Here is a 27,161-nt window from a genome sequence, read left to right on the forward strand (position 1 = left end):
CCCCTCCTCCTCCCGCCGGCCTCCGCTTCCTAGAATCCAAGATGGCGGGATCCAGGCAAAGGGGTCCCCAGGCCAGAGTTCGGCCTCTTTTCTGCGCCCTACTGCTGTCGCTTAGTCGCTTCGCCGGGAGCGACGGCATGGGAGGCGACCCTGCGGCTACTGGTGCCGCGGGCACCGCAGCCGGGTCGCCACACCGGCGTTTCGAGTACAAATACAGCTTCAAGGGACCGCACCTGGTGCAGAGCGACGGGACAGTGCCCTTCTGGGCCCACGCGGGGAGTAAGCCGGGAAAGAGGGCGGGAGGCCAGGGTCCCTTCCCCGCCTTGGGTCTCCTCTTCTCTACCCTCTCCCTGCTGCACACCACTGGCGCGGCGGATCCTTCTCAGCAGCCCCTCCTGCAGGTCGGCTCTGGTCCGCAGGGCTCTCCGCCTGCGCCCGGCTCTTCCCCCGGTTCTGCCCACCCCTCGTCCTCCTGTCCTCTTTTCTTTGATCTCGCCCGTTCTTTCCGTTCGGTCACGAGGTGTTTTGTTACTTTCCTATACTTCAAGCATTCAAACTCTCTTCTAAGCATCACGTTTCACCCTAAACGCCACGTCTCAACGCGAACGCCCCGCAGCCCCACCCCCGGCCATCCCAACCTGAGACTTGTTCGCGGAGCTTCCCTACGCTCCTTTCCCGCTCGGTCCTCCCCTGCTGTCTTGTCTCCGGTGCTAGCAATGGTTAATGCTCCAGTGTGTACCCCCGATGACTCTAGAGATGGCATATGTTGGTTTTAAAGTAGTTTTTAAGTCTTCTTATGTCCGAGGACATTGTTACACTACTGGAACTACTACACCTTAAATTTGCCTCTTTCAGTGGCTTGGTGTGGTCTTTGATCTTTTCAGTTGTATTAACACGTTATGTAACATGAGTCGCACTCCTCCGTTTATTTAGAAGAAGGGATATATTTTTTGGTATTGTTTCTGCACTTAATACATGAAAGTAACATTACATATACAGCCTCTTCAGAGTTATAGTTGTTTTTTTTTAATTGAAAGTAATCTGTGCTCCTTGTTTTATTCCCTTTGTGTGTTTGTCACTGTTAGTAGGTAAGAGAGCCTTGCTAGCCATTTACATACATGAAAGAAAACGTATCTGTACTTCCTAGTGCTGATGTGTCACTGCTGACTAAGGAATCAGCCCTCACACTTGGCATGCTGTAAGCTCTGTTCAGTGACCCATCAGATGCATCCTTTGGAAACAAGTGGCAAATGCCTTTTTTTTTTTTAGATTTTATTTATTTATTTGACAGACAGAGATCACAAGTAGGCAGAGAGGCAGACAGATAGAGAGAGAGGTGGAAGCAGGCTCCCTGCAGAGCACACAGCCTGATGTGGGGCTCGATCCCAGGACACTGGGACCATGACCCGAGCCGAAGGCAGAGGCTTTAACCCACTGAGCCACCCAGGTGCCCCGGCAAATGCCTTTATATGGGGTGAGAAGTTCTGTCATTTTGAGTTCCATTCATTATGTGTAATTAAACAGTCATTTATTAAAGGTTTGTATACCTCGTTTTAGAATGTCAGGTGCTTGAAACAAAATATTCCATTTCCAGAAAGTAATTACTGAGTAGGAAACACACTCTAAGGAAGGAGCATTTCACTGAAATTAATATATAATTTGAAGGTAAAAATTTCAATTTGACTTAATGACCAAGTCATTAAGTATTCGAAGTAGAGTACAATTATTTTGTTTCTCAGCAGGCATTTTCTCTGTGCCCGCTCATCAAGGATTTATTGCTGGGCTTTTGTTATCAAGGTAACATTGTTCCTAATAAACAAAGATGCTGCAGGTGTGCCAAACACAAGTTTTGGGGGTTTTTGAGTCTTGTTTTGGAATGATGCTGAAGTTTTCAATAGTGGTGATGAATTTGCTCACACTTTTTTTCACTTCTGCATCTCTCCCTTGCCTGCTTTTTCTTCTGTCTTTCACACTTACGCCATGTACATCAGTCAATTAATGTTAACTACTCAGATTAGCTAACTTGACTTTCTCTACAGAGCCTATACCCAACTCAGCTTGTCTGCTGCAAAAATGTCAGGTAGTATACCTGGGTGAATTAAAGTTGGATGACTAGACTGAACTTGAAATAAAGGGATCCGTATTTTAGTCCTGACTTTTCTGGATACTGACTCTGGGAATCCCTGCTGTGAATACCCCTTGCTTTCATTATCGCTGTAACTTTTACAGTCTCACTGTTTTCTTAACTCCGTTGATCATTTTTTCCCTTCTCATTTTACCCTGAGATCCACTATTTACAGCAGTTTTTATAAATAGAGAAATTTGAGATTCAGTTTAAACATGGCCCATTACATTCATCCCTAAATGAAGATCAAATCGATGGTGTTTCTTTTCTTAACTCTAATGGCCTTTTGTACTGTTAGTACACATCCTGGGTTCATAAGGGCACAAAACTGATCACAGCAATTTGTAACCCTTTGTAGCTCTCAGAGCTCTTTCACCTTCATTTTCTGATTTGATCATTTGTAGGCAAGGCAGGTGTTCTCTGTCTTAGAGATGAAAAAACTGCTGTTCAGAAAAGTAAGGTTCTTGGAAGGGACATAACTGGTGTCAGTAGACTAGAACCCCTATCCAGGTCTTCTGAATCTGTGTCTGCTACTCTTCTCATGAGGCTTTCCCCAGTGTTTAAGTGCTTGAAAGTGTTGGTGACAGTGGCTGATCTTAATAAAGTACCTCAGCTTGTCTTCCGTCAGTTTTTCCTAGCTGTAAAGACATAATACAGTTATTTCCCAGAATGGATGTCAGAACTCGTTAATATAATAATAATCTGAGAGGATGTGTTAGAATTGTTCAAACTTAGGCCTGATAGGTGCTATAATAGTATCTAGTTCTATAACAGGACTAGCTAACATTTTCTGAAATATTTCTGTACATTATATGCCTGTGAGGTTATTAGAGAAACAGAATCACTTGCCTGTAATCAAACAGCTAGTAAGTGGTGGAGCTGGGATTTGAACCTAGCTTGAAGATGCAAACCACCATTTTGGGGATCACAGTTCTCTCTGAGAATCTGCTGACACTGAAGAACTGTTTATTGACTTGAAATTCAGTTGACCCTCTCCCTAGAAGAATGCATATATGCACAAAATTTTGCATATAACTTTTGGGATTTTTATGGAAGTGATTGAGCCTAGCCCCTTCATTTTACAGGTGAACATATGGTGAACCCAAGACAGTAAGAATATTTGCTCAGAGTCACACAGCTGAACTGAGACTAGGAATAAGTCTCTTGATTCCTAGTGGTATGTTCTTTTCACACTGTTTCAGCTTTCTGACATTTGTAAACTGCTAAAATGGTTCACAGTTTAAAAAAAAATAATATGCAAGTTTTTGAGATACTTGAAAAAGAATATAATGGGAATCAAATAGTTGATTTGCTTTTTAAGTCATAATTTCCTTCCTCCTGCCCCTTGAATTTTTACTGTATTGCAGCATTAATTTTTTTCCCCCAGAAGTATTTCACTATGCAAAAGATGGGGGTGGGAAGGCTGTTAGAAAGCTCTAAAATTCTATTTTATTTTCTTACTATTTTTAAAATATTTTATTTTTTATATCTTAAAATTATTTATTTATTTATTTATTTGAGAGAGAGAGAGAGAGAGAGAGAGAGAGCGAGCGAGCACAATCTCGGTAAGGGGCAGAGGGAGAAGCATTCTCTCTGCTGATAAGGGACCCGGCCGCAGGGCCCTCTCCTAGGACTCTGGGATCATGACCTGAGCTGAAGGCAGACACTTAACCAACTGAGCCATCCAGGTGCCCCAGAAGCTCTAAAGTTTTAAAGTTGAAACTATCAATGTGTAATTTTTTCCTAACAAAATTATTGTACAGGTTACCAAGTTAAAATTAGATCTCTCTCGGCATATGGAACAGTTTGGTGATGGTTCGTTGAGTTTTACCTAATTATAACTTAAAGCTCTTCTTCCCTGATTTTTGTTCCAGATGCTATTCCAAGTTCAGATCAAATTCGAATAGCACCATCTTTAAAAAGCCAAAGAGGATCAGTGTGGACAAAGACGAAAGCAGCCTTTGAGAACTGGGAAGTTGAGGTGACATTTCGAGTGACTGGAAGAGGTCGAATTGGAGCTGACGGCCTGGTATGATCATTTCTTTACCTGAGTATCAGTGTGTACATATATCGATGCATATGTATATCCGTGCATATGTGCATCAGTGCATATGTGTATCAGTGCATATACCACTAGCCTCTGAATGTCCCTTGTTATATATTTACAGGCAATTTGGTATACAGAAAATCAAGGCTTGGAGGGTCCTGTGTTTGGATCAGCTGATATGTGGAATGGTGTTGGAATATTTTTTGATTCTTTCGACAATGATGGAAAGGTATATTTGTTGTCAGAACTATTACCTACTTGAATACATCTGCTAACAAAGTTGGGCTGTGAGAAATACAGCTAATTTAACACTTTTGTCTGGTTAGTAGTTTGAGAATTCTCCAAACTCTATTTTAAGTATGATGATTAGTCTTGTATATAACCGGGACTTTGGAAATTTTAAAGCTCTTTGTTCCTGATTTGTCATGCACCAACTTGAGGTCGTAATGGAGTTCTAACTCTGAGAACTTTGCAGTGACCTCCCTCAGCAGCACCCTGTATGTGTGTCGTAATTTTGATGTATAAGCCTGAGTCATTTAGAGGTAGGCAGTGGAACCAGCAGTGTTTAGGATTATAGTCGGTTTTCATGAAAATACCCTGTGCTTTACTATTACTAGCTCACATATTAATACCTTTTTATAAGTTAATCACTTTTTGATCTGCCAGTTTCTCTGATGATGTCTTTAGGAGAGCCTAAAACAGTTCAGAACAAAATGTACTTGTGATTTAGTGACATTAACTTGTGCTGTGTTAGCCTTAAGATTGATGATCTTTGTTTCAGCTGGTAGTTTCTCTGCTGATTGTCATGGGTTATTATTAGCAATTTAAAAGAGAATTTTAATAACTTCTTAAATGCTGGCGCATACTAGTCCTCCTGTTACTAAGCTCCCTTGGGTCTCACACGTGTCCCACATAGTCCTCAAATATGTGTTGTAGTTGATCATATTCTCTCTCTCTCTCTCTCTCTCTCTCACACACACACACACACACACACACACACACGTCTTTATTGAGGTGTTTAGAGACTGTCTTTGAATGATTATAATAGAGTTTACTAAATTTTTTCTAAATAAATAGAATCTTTTCTATTAATTACTTTAAAATTTTGAGCCCTAGAATTTTAGAGAAATAAGAGACTTTACAGCACTTCTAGAATGATCTAGAATTCTTTGACCTAAGGACTTTAAAACGAAATACATTCTTTTTATTTTTAGAAAAATAATCCTGCTATAGTAATTATAGGCAACAATGGACAAATCCATTATGACCATCAAAAGTAAGTGTATGTTTTTTATATTACTTGGTTGCAACAACTTTTTAGAACCCTTGTAAAAAGAGATTATTTCAAGTCTGAATATTTTTCAGATGAAATAAGATTATTCTTTTTCTTGAGATGTATTTTGTAACTTGGTAGAAAGGTCTTTTTTAAATTTGGTCCTGGATGAAAGTTCATTCTATGGACCACCTCAGATTTCAAACATAAAAAAGACTTGTTTTATTGACCCGAAAACTATGTAATATTTTGAAAGATTTATAAAATGTTCCTGGTTCTTGGTGATGCCCTTAGTCATGTTTCTTTCATCTTTCAAAAATAAAGTTGAAATCCTTAACCAAACTAATGGCTGAGCGATTTACACCACCGCATACATCCTGCATGTTGATTTATTTAAAGATTCCCAGTAGGCTACAAAATTTCTAAGTGTTTAGTATATTTATAATGTGTGTGAATTAGGTATGTACATTTTTAATTTTTACATGTTTGTTGTGGGAGGAATTACCTTTGAGCCAATCAGGAACTATAAGAAAAGTTACTCATCTGCATTTCCATTTACTGTTTCCTCCTAGTTTATCAAGACCCCCTGTGGAGCTGTTTAAACCAGAGTTGCCAAGGCCGCCTCCTCCTGAGTCTTCTTCCCTTGACTTGGGGTAGAATCTAGGCGTATGCATTTTAAAAGCTCCAATGTAAAATAAATAAATAAAAGCTCCAGTGTATTTCGATTCTGCCCTGACATAAAGGAGGATTTCGCCCTCATCTCAGAAAAGTAAAACTTTCTTCTTGCTGTCAGCACATTGGATTCTGATGTTATCCATAGTTCTGACAGGAATCACAGGGAAAAACTTGTGCATTAACTTTGTGTCTTCTGAGTCAGTAACTTCAAATGTCCTAAGACTGTCATAACTTAATAATATATTCCCTTTCTGGACACTGATCATTTTAAGTAGTGAATTTTTAAGTACTGAGAAGCTTTCTGACATTTTTTGTTTGTTTTCCCTTTCTTCTTACTCTAGTGATGGTGCTAGTCAAGCTTTAGCAAGTTGTCAGAGGGACTTTCGTAATAAACCCTATCCTGTCCGGGCAAAGATTACGTATTACCAGAAAACACTGATGGTAAGTAACACGCACTTAAGAGATGCTCAAATGAACAACATTCTAGTGGACTTTTCATTCTGAATCTTTGATAAAAATTAAAGGCATGTAAGTTTGGGTATCGGTTTATGTACTCAGCATTACTATGAGAGAACAGAAGTGCTTCAGAGCTTGGCCTAAGTAGTCATGTGGTGTTAAAACTTGCCCATAGGTTTGCATTCATCAGTATGTTTAAGCATCTTACTTGCTAGATGCCACACATTACATACATATCCAAGCCATCCAGATACAGATCTGAGTAAGAGAAAGCTCATTTTCTCCAAAGAGCTTGTAGTCTAGTGGAGGGAAGATACTTGTGTAACATTACTGTGCTAGATGGGAGGTGTGTCACAGCACACGTACCATTAAGGAATCAAGGGGTTAGCATCTTGTAACTGCAGCTGGGAGCAGAGAAGGTCAGGAACAGTTTCTCAGAGCTGAGCTGCACCGGGAAGGGGAAGGGGGGACTTTTCTGAGACGGGGTGCATGTTCCAGGCAGAGAAAACAGGCACAGGGACTGGTGAAAGATTGGGGAAAGGCATGTGATTTGGAATGGCTGGGGATAGAGGAGACTCTGGGGAGTGGGGTTGAAAGGTCCATGGTGGCAAGTCACGCAGGCCTTGGGTAGTTTATCCTGTAAGGAACTGCTGAAAGTTTTAAGCAGGAAAGTGAAATGATCCAGTTTGCGGTTTGGGCAGATGACTTAGGCAGCAGTGTTCTTAAAATGGCATTTGTGAAAGGAGGCGCTGCACTTAGTGGGCCATTCCCCGTGCTCTGTCTTTTTAAGTGCAGTGTCCCACTTATTTTTTCTGACATCCCTATGGGGCAGGCATCCCCATCTTATACACAGGGAAGTGGGATATGGAACATTTTAAGTAACTTATTGTTACTTAACATACCATATTGTTAACTAATGTACCACGTAAGTAGCACAACCGTGATGTGAACCGAGTGCCTCCTTCCCTGCGAGACTCCACTTGCTGTCTGAGCCAGGGTAAAGGGAAGAAGAGAGGAGAGGTGATCAGGAGGGAGAGACTGTGCTAGGAGGTGAGAGGGTGTGTGCATTGGGGACTCAAAGATGGTTCCTGGATTTCTGGCCAGTTGTACACCTAAGCCAGGAAGCAGCATCTGAGTTTGAGTGAGGAGTGGGAGGGCAGAGGGTTGGTAAGGAGTTTAGTTGTAGACAGCTTGAATTCAGGGCAGTATTTATGTAAAGTGGGTATATCCTGCGGCACCTGGGTGGCTCAGTCAGTTAAGCGTCTGTCTTTGTCTCAGGTCCTGATCCCAGGGTCCTAGAATCCAGCCCCTTAGCGAGGAGTCTGCCTCTCCTTCTCCTTCTCCTTTTGCTGCTTCCCCTGCTTGTGCTCTCTCACTCTGTCTCAAATAAATAAATAAAATCTTCAAAAAAATAAAATAAATAAAGTGGGTATATCCAGCTAGCAGTTCTTCTAATACATGGGAACTTTGCTTGTTAAAGGTACCATCAGTGCCATCATACTAATAAATAAAAAACATCTTGTTTAAATTTTTCTTTCTCCTGTCTCAGTTCTTTGGAAGACTTTAATATTGGCTCAGTCTTTTTTTTTTTTTTTTTTTAAAGATTTTACTTATTTTTTTGACAGAGAGAGACACAGCAAGAGAGGGAACACAAGCAGTCACAGCCCCTCCCCAACTGAATGAAGAGAAGCTCACTCCTTGCATGGCAGTCTATTTAATTTAATATAATTATATTTAATTCCCAACTAGCTGTGGTAAAAATTATAAATTCATCTTATGTGTTTGAGCTCTGACACTGGGGTTTTCGACCAAATCTGGTCCCTCTTCTGTATGAACCATTCAAAGGAAGTCATCATGGTTCCCTGAGCCTTCTATTTTAGAAAGATTTTCATGGAACATTATCAAATATTTCTCTTTAAGCCTTTGACACATTGTAGAATAAAAACTTCAAAGTGAAATATCTCATATAATGATGCTAAATAAGTGAGGTTATACGTGGACAGGGGATTACCCTTTATAATAGAGAAAACTGATCGCTTTTTGACGGTTGGCTAGGAGACCAAATATAAAGATCAGTTAGTCATAAATTGACTATTTGAAATTCATTTTACAATGCCTGTTGTAAAAGCTATAGCTGTAGTATGTCTTTTTTAGGTAATGATCAATAATGGCTTCACACCAGATAAAAATGACTATGAATTTTGCGCCAGAGCGGACAATCTGGCTCTCCCTTCCCAAGGGCATTTTGGAGTATCGGCTGCAACTGGAGGTCTTGCAGGTAAATCTTGCCATCTTTTAATGTTACATGTTCGTGAATTGAGTTTCAGTGGGAAGGGTCTACTGGGAGATTTGTAGACTCGTCTCCTCTCAGCCTTTTAAGATGAGCTGTACTGCAGAGCCAGTCTTTTGGTATCTTGAATCTGCTCATTTTCTGCTGATACTCTGTAGGTATACAGTTGGCTGGGGCTGCAGACAACTGATGGTTGATATTTAAAGTCAAGGCTGAGGGCGCCTGGGTGGCTCAGTGGGTTAAGCCGCTGCCTTCGGCTCAGGTCATGATCTCAGGGTCCTGGGATCAGGGCCCGCATCGGGCTCTCTGCTCAGCAGGGAGCCTGCTTCCCTCTCTCTCTCTCTCTCTGCCTGCCTCTCCGTCTACTTGTGATCTCTCTCTGTCAAATAAATAAATAAAATCTTTAAAAATAAATAAATAAATAAATAAAGTCAAGGCTGAAATAGGTTAATTGCCAAGTGGTTTAGGATCCTGAAAGTTGTCACAGCACATTTACGTGAATTTGGTAGCCTAAGGAAATATTACTGGGACTAAAGCTTAAACAAGACATATTTACCATTTTTGCCCCACATTTGGTAATAAATGAACTTCTCACATTAATACCATCTTGTGTTTAAAAAATATATATATCATATTGTGTTTACATGGTACATGGTATAATTTTTTATTATTTTCAAATATATAATTGTTCCTTACAACATCACAAGGACGGAGAGAGAGAGGATAGATGGTATTTACCCTATTTTTAGTTAAGTTTGCCAAATTTTACATTAAAGTACATTATAAATATTATATAGCCAGTAATGGTCAAACCAAGGCAGGACTTCGTTTGAATTTCTGACTCCGACTCCTGAGTCCAGTGCTCTATCACACTGAACATCTCCTGAGGTTAGGTAGCTTACACACCTAGAGTGTTAAGGAGTTTTCTCTTTCATCTGGTTGCATATCTCAATCTTCATAACAGTGGCAGAAAGCATAGAGATCGCCAGTTGGAATTAATTGCACTTGCTTTGCAGACGTGACTCCAGGATTGGTATTTTAGGTCAGCATTATGAGGTTTGATCTGCTAAGTGTGTTTCCAGCTTAAGCAGCCTGAAATTAATTTGATTTTTAAAATATGATTTTAGATTAAGTAAAATTGTTAATATCTGCTATGTGAGGGAAACAGAGATGAATATTATATAGATAGAATCATCATATTATCTAATTGGAACGCTTGGCGAATAAAAGAAGATGCTGTTAGTAATACCAAGACAGCATGAATAAATCAGGACTATCCCAGTAAGCCAGGACAAAGCAATGTCAAGTTTATAACAAGAAAGTAAGGCCAAGTAGTGGTAAGTACTATAAGAAAGGTTGAGAGGTCCAGAAATACATGAGGGACAGGATTTTGTCTCATTTGGCTGAGACACTGCCTATAAAAGAGATTTGTGGGAAGATATGGGAAGTTCTTGGTGTCAGGTTTAAGGGTTTAGGCTTTCTTTTGATTCCTCATTTGTTTGTTTATTCCTTTATCCCTTATTTATTATTAACCTTTATACCCTTACTTATTAATTATCTGTCATGTATTAAACACTGTTAAATATTCTGGTTTAAGATAAAATAAAGTGAATTTTAGTTTATTTCTGATGTAAATCTTTCTGGTGAATTTTCATCTCTAAGCTCACAGAGCTCCATTGCCTTTACCAGATGAGAGCTGATTTTTGTTATTTTTCACAGATTATTTTTAAAGCACTAGATCTCTCTAAAGTAACTTCACAGCCGTAAAAATAATCTATTGTGGAACTTTTTCAGACTTTTTTTTTTTTAATTTTGTAGATGACCATGATGTCCTTTCTTTTCTGACCTTCCAGTTGACTGAGCCTGGGAAAGAGCTGGTAAGTATACACATTTTTTTTTTTTTCCCCAAAAAAGTTGACTTCCAGTTTATTGGTATCTCCCTGTAGCTGAAAACTTGGGAGGTCCAACTTAGATTTGGGTCTTGTTTCTGCCTGTTATTGCTGTTTAATCTTGTGAAAGTGGCTTAACCTCTGTACCGCTCTGTTTCTTCACTGTTAAAACTGAGACATTGGTACCGGCTACCTCATGGTGTCATGAGCATTAAATAAGACCGTGCACTCAATAAATGGTAGTGGCTAGTGTTACTGATTTGTTGTAATTATTAGTAGCAAGAGTAAAATGGTTAATATTTTTATGTTAACCTTTCAACTAGTGGTTGAGTAGTTAAAATGAAGGAGGAAAAAAAAGTATACTGAGGTTTAATATTTTCTTATCTTTTAAATTTTTTTTAAATGATCTATCCCTAAATTCCAAAAAAAGCCTACGCCAGATAAAGAAATTTCAGAAAAAGAAAAAGAAAAGTATCAGGAGGAATTTGAGCACTTTCAACAAGAATTGGATAAAAAAAAGGAGGAATTCCAGAAGGGCCACCCTGACCTTCAGGGGCATCCTGGTGAGTTGGAGGAAGTTGTGCTCAGAGCTACATGGGGGTCGCGGCACGCACATTCATCCCATCCTTGAGCTCTTGTCTGGCATATCCAGGCAGTTTCCAGAAGCAATCTATGAGCAAATCTTCTGTCATAAGGCTTGGAGGTCGATGTTTCTATCAGTAAGGGTGTGGCTTAGGAAAGCCTTTGGTGGGCGATACTGGGTAAAATGGATGAACAGTGATCACTCCAAGTGCAGGCTCTGTGAGAACAGGGATTCTGTTTTTCTGTTGACTACCATGACCCCCCAAACCTTAAAAAACAAAACAAAACAAAACAAAAAAACCAACATGACCTAGTAGTTGAGACTCTAAATATTTGTGGAATGAAATCATATAAAGTTTATGTCTTTCCTTTGAGTGGCACATATTAGCTTATTAATGTAGAGATAATACTGGGAAAATAACAAAATCTTGTGAAAGTAATATGAAATGATCTCTAGTTCTCCTCCCCTTACTAGCTCAGCAGAACTCTGGATTTGAAGATTTTGCAAATTTTTAAATAATTAGTCTAAGCTATTGTTGAACTTAAGTGTGCTATGGGTCAAAAATAAAACATGAGAGGTCCAAGTAGAGTGGCTTTATATTATCTGCTAAGTTTTATCTGGATTGTTCCCACCGGCATAGATCGAAGCTGTATTTAATAAAGCCATAGCTAGCTTTTGTATTCCTTATAGTATGTGATTCTCTGAATGATCAATAATATAAATCGGACTTAATGAAGATAAAAATGAAAAATGAATTTAATTCTCTTCTTGGATTTTTTTTAAATATCACATACGATTCCTGAGTATATCCTGAAGCTTACTGTAGTAAATGTTTGAATGAAATGATTTTCAGCACAGTTTTACAAGGAAAATCAGCTGTTCTCAACTCCATTATTAAATTTGTTACCTAAGTGAAAGGCACAGATTTTAAAAGTGTAGTTTGATGAATTATGACAGACTTATATACCCACTTAATTGTCACTCAGTCAACACATAGAATATTTTTACCACCCCAGGGTGTTCACTCATGCCTCTTCCAAGTCAGTCCCTCTCCGCAGGGACAACCACTATTCCTGATTCTAGTAGCATAGATTAGTTTTACCTTTTCATATAAATAGAATCATATAATATATTTGAAAGAAAATTATTTTTAGGTGAAAAACGTTCAGAACTAATTTATAATAGGTATTCAGCCACCATATGTGGCAAAAAGCATATAGTAATTTTGTCTAGATTGAATTGACTATCTGCATATTTACTATTGAGGAGCTCATACCACTGGAGTAGATCATATTGGTGATGTCCTAATTTTAGTATATACTGATGCTTCAGTCACTTACGGTATTACAAAAACTACACGTCGGTGATTTTGATCATTTTAATTTGCAATTTCCATTTCAGCGGATGAAATATTTGAGAGTGTAGGAGACCGCGAGCTGAGACAAATCTTCGAAGGACAGAATCGTATCCATCTTGAAATCAAGCAGCTGAACCGACAGTTAGATATGATTCTTGATGAACAGAGAAGATGCGTCTCTTCGCTGACAGAGGACTTTGCTAAAAGAGGGCTGGGAATCCCAGCCCAGCAGGGACAGGTGAGCTTTCCAGACAGGCGTGTGTGCCGTAGGTAGCCTCTGATGGAGGAGGAGGCACAGAGGAAAGAAAGGGTACTCTGCCTTGTGCTCCTACAGAACTGGGTTCTTCTGCTTTCCTTCTAGATCACCCAGCAAGAGCTGGATACCGTTGTGAACACTCAGCACGAGATCCTGAGACAAGTAAACGAAATGAAGTAAGTCTGCAGAAGTCATGTCTGAGTGTTAGGTGATACATTTATCCAAAATTCATGACTTCTCTCTCCCTCTGTGCAAGCACATTATTATTGTAAGAATTCCACAAGAGGATAAGAATCACATTCTAGATTCAGTTTATAAATCAGGGAGTGGAAAGTATGGGAACTTTTGATGTTCAGAAACTGCCAGTAGGCCTAAATGTTTGAGTTGTTCTAAATCAGAAGAGAAAAATTGCTTTAGCATCTTTAAAAAAATACATTTGCATAGCTACTTGAGACGAGTATTTGTACATTTCTAAAATAAAAAGAGTATGTGTAGGGGCACCTGGGTGGCTCAGTGGGTTAAGCCTCTGCCTTCGGCTCAGGTCGTGATCTCGGGGTCCTGGGATCGAGCCCTGCATCTGGCTCTCTGCTCAGCGGGGATCCTGCATTCCCCCTCTCTCTGCCTGCCTCTCTGCCTACTTGTGATTTCTCTCTCTCTCTGTCAAAAAAAAAAAAAAAAAAGAAAGAAAGAAAAAAGAATATGCGTAGTAGTATCTGTGAAAAATCCTAGAAGGGTAAGCATGCATAGCATTGTAGAACTGTGATACAAGCATGCCTGATGCAGGAACTTCTTTGTGATGGAATGGAACCATTTCCAAGGAAACGTGCCATGTGTGACTACCTCTCTTCCATTCCATCTTGTACCCTAAGAGAGACTATTCAGAGTTGGAACAAAGAGGAGTTACTGTGTCCTTGGAACTTTGAATAAGTTGCTAAAAAGTATTCATTTACACTTAACAGCTTTCAATGCCTAGAGTAGAGAAACAGCCAAAGTGTTACGTTTTATAAGCTCACTTTTTAGAGCCTTGCACCAACCAGTACAACCCTTGACAAACAAGAATGTCAAGGTGAGTTCTTTAGCACTGGAAAATTGAACAGTATTGGGTTAAACAGAAGGTGATAATATCCACACCTAGAGATTAAAGGCAGCCCCACTTGTAACTGCAAATTTGGACTTCTTTTCACTTATACTCTCTGACATTTTAAAAAATCTTTAAGTTGTAAACTCATGATTAAAATATTTACGATCCTAAATGAATGAATTCTTTCAGAAATAGGGGCACCTGGGTGGCTCAGTCAGTTAAGGGTCTGCCTTCGGCTCAGGTCATGATCCCAGGGTCCTGGGATTGAGCCCCACGTTGGACTCTCTGCTGACCGGGGAGTCCACGTCTCCCTTTCCCTCTACCTGCTGCTCCCCCTGCTTGTGCTGTCTTGCTCTCTCTGTCAAATAAATAAATAAAGTCTTTTAAAAAAATTTTTTTTCATAAATTTCATAAAAGGATCATTTGATATTATTTTTGAAATCTTTATTTTGATCTAATTTTAGACTTCAGACATTGCAAAAATAGCACAATTTCCATATATTCCTCGCCATCTTCCCCTAATGTTCACGACTTATGTAACCATAGCACAAGTTGACAGAGCCAGGAGATGAACAGCAGTGCAGTACTATTAACTAAACTAACGATCTTACTCAAATGTCACCCACTTTCCACGCATGCCCTTTTTTCTGTTCCAGGATCGTGTCCAGCAACATGCATTGCATCTAGTTCTCTCTCTTCAGACTTCTGCAGTCTGAAGTAGTTCATCTCCTCTTGTCTTTCATGACCGTGACAGTTCTGTCCGTTCTTTGGCCCACTGTCTCCAGATTTGGGGTCCGGCTGGTGCTGACTCATGACTGGATGGAAGTTCTGTGTTCTTGAAGAGATACAACACTGTGTCACAGTCACGATGTCCGTACGGGTCACTGCTGCTGACACTGGCTGGGGTCACTTGGTTAAGGTGGTTCCTTTCTGCTTTCTGTACTTTAAAGTTACTGTCTTTCCCTTACTGCTTAAATACATTTTGGAAAGGGAACTTTGGGACTATGTAAATAATCTAAATATCCTGTTTCAGTTTAAACTTTTGCTTGCTAATTGTAGCATCCATTGACGTTTTATCTGAAACAAGAACGAGATGTTTCCCAAATGCTGATTTTTTTTTTTTTTCTATTTTCATCATTCCCTCCCATGCGTTCATTGAAATTCTGTAAGGACTGGGTCTCTTCTGCCCCATTTATTTATTTTAATCAATTATTTATGTCGTACGGGCTCATGGATATGTATTCTGTGGGTTGCAATCCCATACTGTCATTTTTTACTGCACAGACGATTCTGCTGTGGTGATTAAGAACTCCTCCAGGTTGGCTTCTGTGTTCTTTCAAAAAGCTCCCATCTTTTTTTAAAGCATTTCTTAACTTTCTGGTGCTACACCGTGTTTCAGGCTCATTTTGTGTTTTTTCTGCCCCAGCTCTAGAATCAACCACTTCTCTGGTGAGCCCTGGATCCTTTTATTAAAGAAAAGTATTTAGAAACCCAAGATCTGGACAGTAGGTGTGCTCACTATCCTTGTGGTGCCACTGCTCCTAGGCCCTCTCAGTGGGCAGAGCTAGGGAATATGTGAATGTCTACTAACCCACCCAGACGCGCATATCTTTATTTTTGTGCCCATCACTCTTATTTGTATTAAAAAGACCCTGAGATTATCCAGACACTTTGGATTCTGGTTGGACTAGACTTGACTGAACATTATAGGTTGATTTTCACCTTCTTCTTTCCTTCTTTGAAAATTCTTTCTCCGGGAGGGAGAAACCTATTTTTTATCCTCTAAAATGTATTTACTTGTTTATTTTATTTTTTTAAGATTTTATTTATTTATTTGACAGAGCACAAGCAGGGGGAGCGGCAGGCAGAGGCAGAGGGAGAAGCAGGCTCCCCGCTGAGCAGGGAGTCCAATGTGGACTCAATCCCAGGTCTCTGGGATCATGACCTGAGCATGGTTTGTTCTTCCTGTACTTTGTCTGCACATGTGTATTTTCTTAGATCCCCTTCTTTCTTACACGAATGTTACTATATTCCAGATACTCCTTTTTGTTCTTTGCTGTTTTCACATACCAGTGGTACCAGAACATCTGAAGAGTCAGTGAGTGATTAGTAAACCCTAGCCATCTGCTGTATAATGCATGAAAACACTTACTTAGAGTAGTTAGCAGTCCTCATAAACTCCCACTTGCTAACTGAGAATGAATGTCATGCGCCCTGTATGTGAAAGTGAAAACTGAGCGCCGATGTCTAAATTTGTCTTCTAGAGCTTTTTTCCTTCTGGATTAGGTTTCAGGAAAAAACTGTAAAGAAAGGAAATTTGTCTTTGTGGAGCGGTTGATTTGTGTCTGTGGATTTTCATATTCTTAGAGAATCGTAGAGTTGTTTTTTTTTTTTAAGCGGAAGCATGTAGTACAACCCCCTTCAGTTTACAAAGAGAGAAAAAAAGGCCCTGACTGGTAAAAGGTCCCAAAATAAAAAGTCAGAAGTAGTTTCATCATCTCCTCACTTTCAGCTACAGTTTGTAGCAGACCAGAAAGAACGTCTTGCCAGTTTTTATTTTCATTTTAGACATTTTCAAACATACAAAGAAGTTGAGCATAAAAGCCATCCCTTATACCCCACCCCCCAGTTGCAACAGTTATTAATAACTGGATGTTGTCGGCCTGCACTGTTCATGATGAAGTACCCCCATCAGCCCCTCCAAAATTTTAGTGGTGGTCATAGTCATAGCCAGAATCCCTCATTTCCAGAGAGAGAGTAAAGGATGGTACTCTCACTCTAAACTTCCGTCTCTGTTTTTGCTTTTGGTTTTTTTTTTTTTAAGGTTTTATTTATTTATTTGAGAGAGAGAAAGTACTAGCAGGGTAATGGGTAGAGGGAAAAGCAGGCTCCGCACTGAGCAGGGAGCCCAATGTGGGGCTCGATCCCAAGACTCTGGGATCATGACCTGAGCTGGAGGCAGATGCTTAACCGACTGAGCACCTAGGCGCCCCTTAAGTTACAGTTTTATAAATTATTTTCCAGAGGCACCTGGGTGGCTCAGTCAGTTGAGTGTCTGCCTTCAGATCAGGTCCTGATCCTGGAGTCACAGGAATGAGACCCTCATCTGCTCAGTGGGGGGGTCTGCTTCTCCCTCTGCCCCTTGCCCCCAACTTGTGCTCACTCACTGTCTCTCTTTCTTGCTCTCTCTCTCTCAGAGAGATCACAAGTAGGCAGAGAGGCAGGCAGAGAGAGGGAAGCAGGCTCCCTGCTGAGCAGAGAGCCCAACGTGGGGCTCCATCCGAAGACCCTGACATCATGACCTGAGCCAAAGGCAGAGGCTTAAACACTGAGCCACCCAGGCTCCCCTAAATAAATAAAATCTTTTAAAAAAATTATTTTCCAATCCTGAATATGATTCAATATTTCTAAATGTTGATTTTTTTAAAAATAATCTAACATTGGGCTTCGAAGTGTATCTAACCTTTCGAAAAATGTGACTAAAAAAATCATTTTTCTAGCAACTCCCTTGTCTAAAGGGATTTCTGTTTCAGGAATTCCATGAGTGAAACCGTCAGACTGGTCAGCGGCATCCAGCATCCCGGGTCTGCTGGGAGCGTTTATGAGTCAACCCAGCACTTCAACGACATCAAAGAGCACCTGCACATCGTGAAGCGGGACATAGACAACTTAGTGCAGCGAAACATGGTAAGCTCTTGACTCCTGCTGCTGTCATCATTAGTCTCCCTTGGTTAGAAACAAATGAACACATATTCTACTGAAAAATACTTTATAACTTTTTACTTAATACTTATGTTCATTTTTCATATTCAAGGTAGAATTATTCCATGTGATCCAAATGTCTTTATATTCCATGTTTCCATACCCTATTAAATAGAATTTTTTTAAGGATTTTATTTATTTATTCGAGAGAGTGAATGAGTGAGTGAGAGGGGGAGGGACAGAGGAAGAGGGAGAAGTTGACTACCCGCTGAGCAGGGAGCCGGATGTGGGGCTCAATCCCAGAACTGTGCAATCATGACCTGAGCTGAAGAAGGCAGATGCCTAACTGACTGAGCCACCTGGGCGCCCCTCCATACCCTGTTGAATAGAATCTTTAAAAAATACATTGCTGGGGCGCCTGGGTGGCTCAGTGGGTTAAGCCGCTGCCTTCGGCTCGGGTCATGATCTCAGGGTCCTGGGATCGAGTCCCACATCGGGCTCTCTGCTCAGCAAGAAGCCTGCTTCCCTCTCTCTCTCTCTCTCTCTGCCTTCCTCTCCGTCTACTTGTGATCTCTCTCTGTCAAATAAATAAATAAAATCTTTAAAAAAAAAAAATACATTGCTATTCCTATCATTGCGATGTCAGTCCCAGACTTTTGTTTTCTAGGTTCTTTCTGTAAATTTTCTTTTTTTTTTTTTTTCTTTTTTTTTTTTCTTTTTTTTTTTTTTTTTTTTTTTTTTTAAAGATTTTATTTATTTATTTGACAGAGAGAGAGAGAGATCACAAGTAGACAGAATAGTAGGCAGAGTAGCAGGCAGAGAAGCAGGCAGAGAGAGAGGGAGAAGCAGGCTCCCTGCTGAGCAGAGAGCTGATGTGGGGCTCGATCCCAGGATCCTGAGATCATGACCTGAGCTGAAGACAGAGGCTTAACGCACTGAGCCACCCAGGCACCCCTAAATTTTATTTTTTTAAAGATGCCTCTTGTTATCAGTAGTGATGTCTTAAAACAGCTTTAGAAAGGTGAACGTCTCTTGACCCTTCGCTGAGACAGGCGCTGGGTAGCTCCACTTCTCTGTCTGGGCTGCGAGGAAGCGCAGGTCTGACACTGGCTGACTGGTAGCCTCTTTCTTTAAGCAAGATTCTTCTTTTTTCTAGCAACTCTTCCTCTCTTACTTGGTTCACTTTTTAAAGTTTTTTTGTTTGTATGGTTTGGGTTTTGTTTACTTTATCAGTCCTTTTTTTTTTCTAGCATTTTTCACAGATACGCTGGCAAAAAAAAAAAAAGCAGATACCTACAGGCACCTGTGGGATGCAGTTGGTTAAGCATCCAGCTCTTGATTTCGGCTCACATCATGATCTCGGGGTCGTGGGATCGAGCCCCTAGTTGGGCTCCGTGCTCAGTGGGGAGTCTGCTTGGGATTCTTTCCCTCTGTTCCTCTCCTGACTCTAACGTGTGCACTCTCTCTGTCCCTCTCAAATAAATACATCTTTAAAAAACAACATACGGGGCGCCTGGGTGGCTCAGTGGGTTAAGCCGCTGCCTTCGGCTCAGGTCATGATCTCAGGGTCCTGGGATCGAGCCCCACGTCGGGCTCTCTGCTCAGCAGGGAGCCTGCTTCCTCCTCTCTCTCTGCCTGCCTCTCTGCCTGCTTGTGATCTCTCTCTGTCAAATAAATAAATAAAATCTTAAAAAACAAAACAAAACATACATACTGGTACGCTCAAGGCCGTTCTTGCTGGACTATATGGAATAGCTCTAAGACTGGGGACAGATTGGATTGGTAATTATGAAGCCAGCCGTTTGCATAATTACACTCAATGTCAGTTTCCTATAAATTTGTATCTAGATTAAAGCTCAGATGATTCAAAGAAGGCTAACTTTTACACTCGTGCTTTTTATTTCTACCTTATTATGGAGCAGTTTGGGGGGACTGTAGTTTCTCAGTCCACTGTTTGTTGCTTTTCTTAATATAAGCAGAAACTGTGATGAAATCTTCCCCTTTTTTACAGGTAGTAGCAGACTGTACACATTTATCTTCTCCCTGCTTTCTTTCACTTACCAGTGTGGTCGTAGTGGGGCACAGATACTCCTTATTCCTCTTACAGCTGCATGAACCCCATTATGGGACTGTATCATAGTTTTATTATTTCTCATGAGAAGTCAGTCTTTTGTTTTTCCGTACTCTTTTTTTCTCTGCTTTTAAGATTTTCTCTCTGATACTGATTTTAAACAGTTTGATAATTATATGCTTTGCTTTTGTTTTCTTTTTCCTCTGCTTGGGGTTTAATATCTTAGTTCTGTGAGCTTATAGTTGTCATTAAATTTGGGAAATCTTTAGCTAGCCTGAGCACAGCCTTCCAGAGGGCTTGATCCCACAACCCTGAGATCATGACCTGATCAAAACCAAGAGTCCCACGCTCAACTGACTGAACCATCCAGGCGCTCTTTCTAATTTCCATTTCAGTTTCTTCTCTGATCCATGGATTTGAAGTTGTCTTTCTCTGGCCTTCCCCCTGCCCCCCACCGCCCAAAAAAATGCTGATCCCATCACTTCTTGCTATCTCGTCCATTGCCTTTGCCTTCAGACGGGTGTTGTTTTAGATTGGATTTGTTTCTAGCTCTGCTAGTTGTCTTCTGCTAGGAGGCTGGTCCGTATTACCCAGTGTACCTTCCCGGAAGCCCTAATATCTTATATGTTATGTGGAGCTTTCTATCTTTAAAAGTTTTTTAAAAATAACTATTATACTTTAGGAAAGAAAGTTAATGTGTGTTAACTAACTTTCCTGAGGTCCTTAACTATTTAGTGGGAAGAACTTAGGTCTTTAACATGTAATCTTGTTTCCTTTATATTTTTGGATACTGCCTTTCTTACCTACATTTTTATGTATGTCTTGGGTATTCCCATTTTTCAAATAGGAGTTAAGAGTTTCCTTAATGACCATTATCTGTCATCCAGAGCGTCGTGGTCTGTTCCCTGAGTTCTGTTTGAGGCCCGTTTCCCCCGGCTGTGCCCCGTGGAGCGGGGTGCAGTCTGGTTCTGGGACAGGCACACACGCAGTGCGGAACACTGTCCCGCAGGTGCAAACATGCCGGGAACAACTGACCCGACAAGCCGTTCTGTCAGGATACCGTGATTGAATCTTTGCCCCGGTATTTAATTGCCCCCTTAAAACAGAATACCCATGGAAATAGGAAAAGAAACTTTTTTTTCTTTTAAGATTTTATTTATTGACAGCAAGCATAAGCAGGGGGAGCAGCAGGCAGAGGGAGAGGGAGAAACAGGCTCCCCACTGAGCAGGGAGCCCAATGTGGGGCTCCACCCCTAGGACCCTGGGATCATGACCTGAGCAGACGGCAGATGTTTAACGGACTGAGCCATCCAGGTGCTCCGAAAGAAACATTTTTCAAAATACTGATTAGTAAAGTTGACTGCTAGGAGGTTGGGGAGGATGGGGGCTAAGAAAAAGCCATTGTATTTGTCAGGCAGTTCCTTGAGAATAAAGGGGATACTATTAATAATAATAATAATAATTAATAATCAGTGTAGTACAGCAAGGATAAACTGGGTGTGTCCAGGGAATTTGTGGTCTGTGACCATCAAGAACACAAACAATCATTATCACTGTGCTGAAGATTCGAGCCAGACAGCAGTGTGTTAGTGACTGGGCCGTGAAGGTGGAGGCCTTCCTGTGTCAGCTACTCTTCCAGAAAGTTCAGTGGTAGGGGCGCCTGGCGGGCTCAGTCAGCACAGCATGGTGGTTCTTGATCTCAGGGTCATGAGTGTGAGTCCCATGGTGGACACAGATACTACTAAAAAAGTAAACAAGTAAGCTTTATTTTAAGAAAAAAGTGGTAAAAGTTAAGGGGATGGAAGATATTTATGGGATGAATAAATAAAAATCTTGAGTTTATGTAGTTAACCATGAATTTTATGAAGGTTTCACGTTTATCTCTTTTTCTAAAATACCGGTTTGACTAATTGTAATAGTTTTTTGCCTTATAGCCATCAAATGAAAGACCAAAATGCCCAGAGCTGCCACCATTTCCATCATGTTTATCTACGATGCACTTCGTTATATTTGTAGTGGTACAAACGGTGTTATTCATTGGTTACATCATGTATAGGTAAGTCTCTGAAATTTGACTCCGCATCTTTCTGTATTTGTTTAATTTTTAACACTTCAACTACTTTAAACACTACTTGTAAAATTCAGTTTAACACAAAGCAAGTAGTATTTCTAGTCTATTTCTGTCATGTGGGAGTACATCTATAGGAAGGATGCTTATCTTAATGGGATGTATACTTCCAAAGGTGATATGTATTTCAATTCTAAGCAATCCTGATTCTTACTGAAGTAAAATGTATAGAACTTTCACGGTTTTTTTCTTCTTTTTCCTTAGGACTCAGCAAGAAGCAGCTGCCAAAAAATTCTTTTGACCCCGTTTTTCATATGTGTACATCATGTATGTATATACAAAATGTTGTCTTTTTGAGGGAATTTAAATATTTAAATTGCTTCATAGTCTAAATTATTAATTTTTTTATAAAATGACTGTTTAAACATTGATTTGCAGTAAGAATAAACCGTAAAACAAAGACAACCACATGTAAATTTGTGCATAGTACATAAATCTATTTAAATTTCAGTGAATTTCTGGCCAGTAGAATACAGCCACTGAACAGAATATTGATAAATAAGATGGTAAATAATAGAAACTAGGGGCAGCCCCAAGATGTGAAATTTACCCCTTAGTCTCCAGTGTTGGAGGTTTCTTTATTTAACATAAATACACTTGCCTTCCTAACCCCCAAACTATGTGGTCTAACTTAGAGCTCCCCATCACGTTTATCTTAAAACCAGAGTCTTTTTTTAGAGGTCAGAGTTTCCTACTCTAAGACCCAGTCCAGCAGTCCTTTTATCCAATACAGTTCCCTTGGAAATCAAAGAATATTTTGTCTGAGAGCTTTAGGATCTAGGTAACAGGCTTCAGAATGTTGAAGTATCTTTCCCTCTGATTATCGATGATACATTTCACTTTTAAAGGAAATTTGGGGGGAAAATTAATAGCTGCTCTTTGCCTGAAAAACCATTTAGGTGAAAATGTTCCTCTGATCATGGTTTTCGTGGTTTTGCGTGATAATGTGCTCAGCTCATGCCCGCTCATATTCGTGAACGTCTCTATGCCAACAGCATCAGTTCAACAGTATGAACATCATTTTGGGATTTAAGTTTGTAACTTAAGGAGCGTCTCCCGTTTTGTATAGTGTAACTGCAGCCCAGATTGCATGTCCTGGGGAGAGTTTAAGTTCACCAAAAAAACCCACCACTGAGTTTTGGTTACATCACTTCATATAATCTGGTGTCGTTTAAATCAAGGAGACTGGAGTAGAAACAGTGTAGACGTTTGAAGACCAAATTTGAAAAACAGAATTTACACTTCTGATTTCTTCTTCTTCTTTTTTTTTAATGCCAGAACTAAGGATATTGTGAAGCACTTGTTAGGAAGCTTAACCTTGAAATGTCAGACTGCAAGGGTTCGCTGTACTGTTTGTGCATAGTGGTCCTCAGTGTTACAGAATCAGTCCGGAAAGGACATTTGAACATGCAGACCTCATGTTGTCTTCACGGCTGATGTAGACCTGTGTTTTTGCTGACTTCAAAATACTTTTATCTCTTTTAGCTAAGTTGTTATCTTTCATTTGTCAGAGAACCCAGAGTAAGAAGTTACACTGTTGTATAAGACAGTACCATTTCATTCTTCTAAACCTTCATAAATTTGTTCTCAAACGTCATTTACAGACTGGGCTAACCACCTAAAATCTGTACAGAGACTCTGAGGAACTCTGCAGTGTAGCAGTACGTACTTCGTACTATGTACGCAGACAGCCCTAGCATTGCTTTTCGTGTTAGCGTTGATCCCGGAATGCTGAGTAAGACTATTCTAATGACTGCTCGCTCTGCTTCAGTCACTTTAACAGAGAAAATGCTTCTCTGGTGCTTCTCTCCTTTGTGGTATTCACATTTTGAAATTCATGTTCCAGAGACGCCATCACAGAATTTGCTCTTAATCTGTGGGAAAAAAAAAAAAACTTCAGAAGAGTATTTAAGTTGTGGGCTGTGGAAGTTGGGAAATCCTCTTGATAAAAGGCTGCAAAATATCCAGTGTTACAAAATCCATTGTCATGTGTGCCTGAACGGACTAAGGGGACACCCGACGTATGAATGCAGTGGACATTGTTCAGGCTACAGTTGGGAGAGGAATTGTGCTGACCGTTACTAATTCAGTCGGAGAGAGCTATTATGAAAATGCGTGAATCTTTTTCTTTTTTACCTAGTAATTTAATTTACTTGAAGATCACTCATAAAGCAGTTCACACAGGCTGTTCATCGTATTATTTGAAATTTGGTTTATTTTCTTCAAAATCATTCGCTTTAAGTAGCTCATTTCTGAAGAAAAATGTCTGCTCTGTGGAAAAATCAATCACTGCCAGGATTCTTTCATTTCTGTACTATTTTGTATAATTACATTTGTTACCTTCTCTCACACCAGCAAGTATTTTACAGGTGCCTTGGACTAAAACAAAATTGATTTTAAAAAACTTTAGTGTTGAGTCATCGTGCCTACGATGCCACTTTTAAAAACAATATCCAATGCCATAATGGCTAATACTTTTTTTTTAATGTACCTGTTTGTGTTCTAATTGTTTGAATGTTTTATTCAGCTTAAAACTTTACTAAGAAGCCACGAACCATCAACAATGTTTTGTTCTGTATTAAAGGGACATCAGTGTTTCTCAGAGTGTGGTCCGTGGACCGTGTGGGTCATGCTGTGCTTGTGAAGCATAAGGATTCCAGGCCTCCATTCTAAAGCACCTGAATCAAAATTCAGAGGCGGGGCTTCAGAATACCACTTTTCAGCAAGCACGTCAGGTGGTTCTGAGCACACTAGTGTCTGAGAACCACTAACATGGGGAGTGGAAAAAAAGTACTGTGTTCTGTTGGTTTAAAGCTGAGCAGAGAGCATAATAGATCATTTTCATTGTCGGTGACGTTAGCACATGTGCACGGATCCTTTTCTTCTTGCAGTGTTCTTCCTCCTAAAATTCTTGCTTTCTTAACAACCACAAACTAAACCCAGATTGTTGCCTGTAGCTCTTGGTACTTTGGTTGATGGCTTTTAAACTTACAGAATCATCGTCAGATCATGACTAAGCCATGAAAACCCCCATCTCAAAGTCTGCCTGCCAAAGCTTTTTGCTTTCTTGATTGCGATTTCTGTGACATTTTATCTCAGACAATTGTACTTTTTTGATAACTTAGGGAAAACAAATTACTTGAATAAGGGATCGCCTGACCCAATGCGTTGCAGAGATACAATCTTTGTAAAGAACTTAAATAACGGTTGTGAATATTAAGATGTGATTATCTTTTCCTGTCCATGTGCTTATGCAGGGAGATCCTGAATAAACCATTATACGGGGGATTTTTTTATTTATAAGATCTAATGTAAAATCACCACTTGCAACTTTTTAGATCTGTACGTTGCCTATTTAATATATTTCTTTTAAAGTTAAGGGTTTTCTATCCACTGTTAATTTCAATTGGATAACATTTTGTCAAGTGTTTTTTTTCTGATTGTTATTTGACGCTAGCTGGAATTCAAGAAATGACATTGACCTTATTCAAATAAAGAAATATTTTAGTAAATTTACTTTTTCCTTCATTGATCTCAGGTAGTAAGTAGGCATTTATTTTCCAAGTAGGCCCAGGTTGTGATCCTGTCTGGTTTGTCATTTGCTACATGCTGTGCCCTGGGTGGCCTCCCACATGCAGCAGAACACGTGGAAGCAGAAAAAGAGAAGTTGGAATGATATGGGTACGGCTTACCCTTGCTGGTAATGACCGACACCAACTAATTAAGGTGGTGCATTTGATGTTTTCACCTGTGATAAACCAAATACTGGGAAAAGTGTGGTTCAGCAGGAACTCTTCATCATGCTGATGGCAGTTTAAAAAAGTTCTTTAATCTTCTTGGCAAGCATCATTTATTTAACCAAATAATTCCAATTTTGAGAGTCCATGCAGTATTAAAAGGAAAGAAGGGGGCTTTGGTGTCAGACAGAACTGGGTTTTAATCTTGGATCTGCCACTTGCTAAACATGATCTTGAGTTTCTTTATAATATTTCTCTCCCAGGCTCCGTAGCATGGTCAAAGAGTCTTTCAAAGTGGTTTCAGAAGATGGTAATGGGCTCTCTCCTGCTGTAACACAGAGAACGACCAGACAGAATAAAAGAAAAGATTTAAATAAATTAGATGGGTTTGAAAGAACTCAGAGGAAATGCCATAATGCCTGATCAGCAAGCCTGGGGAGAGAGCGAGGCGCAGCGGAGGCTAGACTGCGTAGATAAACCCTAGACACTGGGCCGAGGTAGTGCGGTTCACTTCTGGCTTTGCCGATAAGCCTCGCCTGCCTTGCCATAGCAAAAAAAAGTCTGGGGACTTTATTCAGGTATGACGAGAAGCCTTTGGAGGGGTTACACCTGCTTGCCCCATGTCACAAGTCGTGGGATATTTATTTTCCTTTTCTGGAGGAATAGAAGATTCTACACATAGCAGATAGTTTATTGGATGTCAAGGGAAAGGCCCTTGTAATAAATTGAGGAATAAAGAGATTTTAAAGACATGATCCCACTTTCAGTGGAATTATCTACTGGGGAGACCATGAGAGATTTGGGTTCATGAAACAGCAATACCTAGGGGTATCCAGCTGCCACACCCACGTAGCTGCCACCTAAGGGTCTCTGCAATGCTAGCTTACCCCTCCTCCCCAACACCTGTACCAAAAAGTGTAGGGGTTTCATTTTCCAACCAACACTATGACATAGGTCAGATCTTCAGCAGATCCTCTTTTTCTTTGGGAATAAAAGTGGTTTTTAGGGCATCTGGGTGGCTCAGTCAGTTAAGCATCTGCCTTCTGCTCAGGTCATGATCCCAGGGTCCTGGGATGGAGCCTCCCATCGGGCTTCCTGCTCACCAGGGAGTCTGCTTGTCCCTCTGCCTGCTGCTCCCTCTGCCAGTGCTCTGTCTCTCTCTGACAAATAAAATCTTACAAAAAAAAAAAGTGGTTTTTTAATCTCATGAAACAGTGTAGTGTTTTGTTTTTTTTTTTAAGATTTTATTTATTTATTTGACAGACAGAGATCACAAGTCAGCAGAGAGAAGGGAGGAAGCAGGCTCCCCGTTGAGCAGAGAGCCCGATGCGGGGCTCAGTCCCAGGACCCTGGGATCATGACCTGAGCCGAAGGCAGAGGCTTTAACCCACTGAGCCACCCAGGCATCCCCAGTGTAGTGTTTTCTAAAGAAGAGTTGGGCTGACCTGAGCAAACAACACGGAATCCTAGGCTGTGGCTTTTACCCCATCT

The 27,161-nt window shown here is 40.3% G+C and overlaps 1 protein-coding gene across 4 annotated transcripts; it reads left to right on the forward strand.

Moving 5' to 3' along the window:
* On the forward strand, positions 1-25,449 carry LMAN1 (lectin, mannose binding 1). 4 transcript variants are annotated; one of them, XM_047697210.1, is made up of 14 exons: positions 1-279; positions 4,000-4,154; positions 4,294-4,401; positions 5,387-5,448; positions 6,462-6,561; positions 8,731-8,854; positions 10,685-10,743; positions 11,186-11,318; positions 12,740-12,933; positions 13,057-13,127; positions 17,566-17,719; positions 21,740-21,861; positions 22,138-22,200; positions 23,212-25,449. In XM_047697210.1, exons 1-13 carry the CDS (start codon positions 42-44, stop codon positions 22,172-22,174), a joined length of 1,557 nt encoding a protein of 518 aa, XP_047553166.1. In that variant the 5' UTR covers positions 1-41; the 3' UTR covers positions 22,175-22,200; positions 23,212-25,449. The 4 variants fall into 4 exon arrangements, with proteins under 4 accessions (XP_047553166.1, XP_047553167.1, XP_047553168.1 ...); XM_047697211.1 differs by having other exon boundaries at positions 23,780-25,449; XM_047697212.1 differs by having other exon boundaries at positions 24,518-25,449.
* Positions 25,450-27,161: the final 1,712 nt, after the last annotated feature.

This window comes from Lutra lutra, chromosome 12 (genome assembly GCF_902655055.1).
Source record: "Lutra lutra chromosome 12, mLutLut1.2, whole genome shotgun sequence".
Classification (NCBI taxonomy): Eukaryota; Metazoa; Chordata; class Mammalia; order Carnivora; family Mustelidae; genus Lutra; species Lutra lutra.

Excerpts from the sequence above, each read along its gene's own strand:
- LMAN1 (XM_047697210.1), top strand. The coding sequence starts at position 42 with ATGGCGGGATCCAGGCAAAGGGGTCCCCAGGCCAGAGTTCGGCCTCTT. Across the intron at positions 8,855-10,684 it reads TGCAACTGGAGGTCTTGCAG|ATGACCATGATGTCCTTTCT; the intron begins GTAAATCTTGCC and ends TTAATTTTGTAG. Across the intron at positions 12,934-13,056 it reads TCCCAGCCCAGCAGGGACAG|ATCACCCAGCAAGAGCTGGA; the intron begins GTGAGCTTTCCA and ends CTTTCCTTCTAG.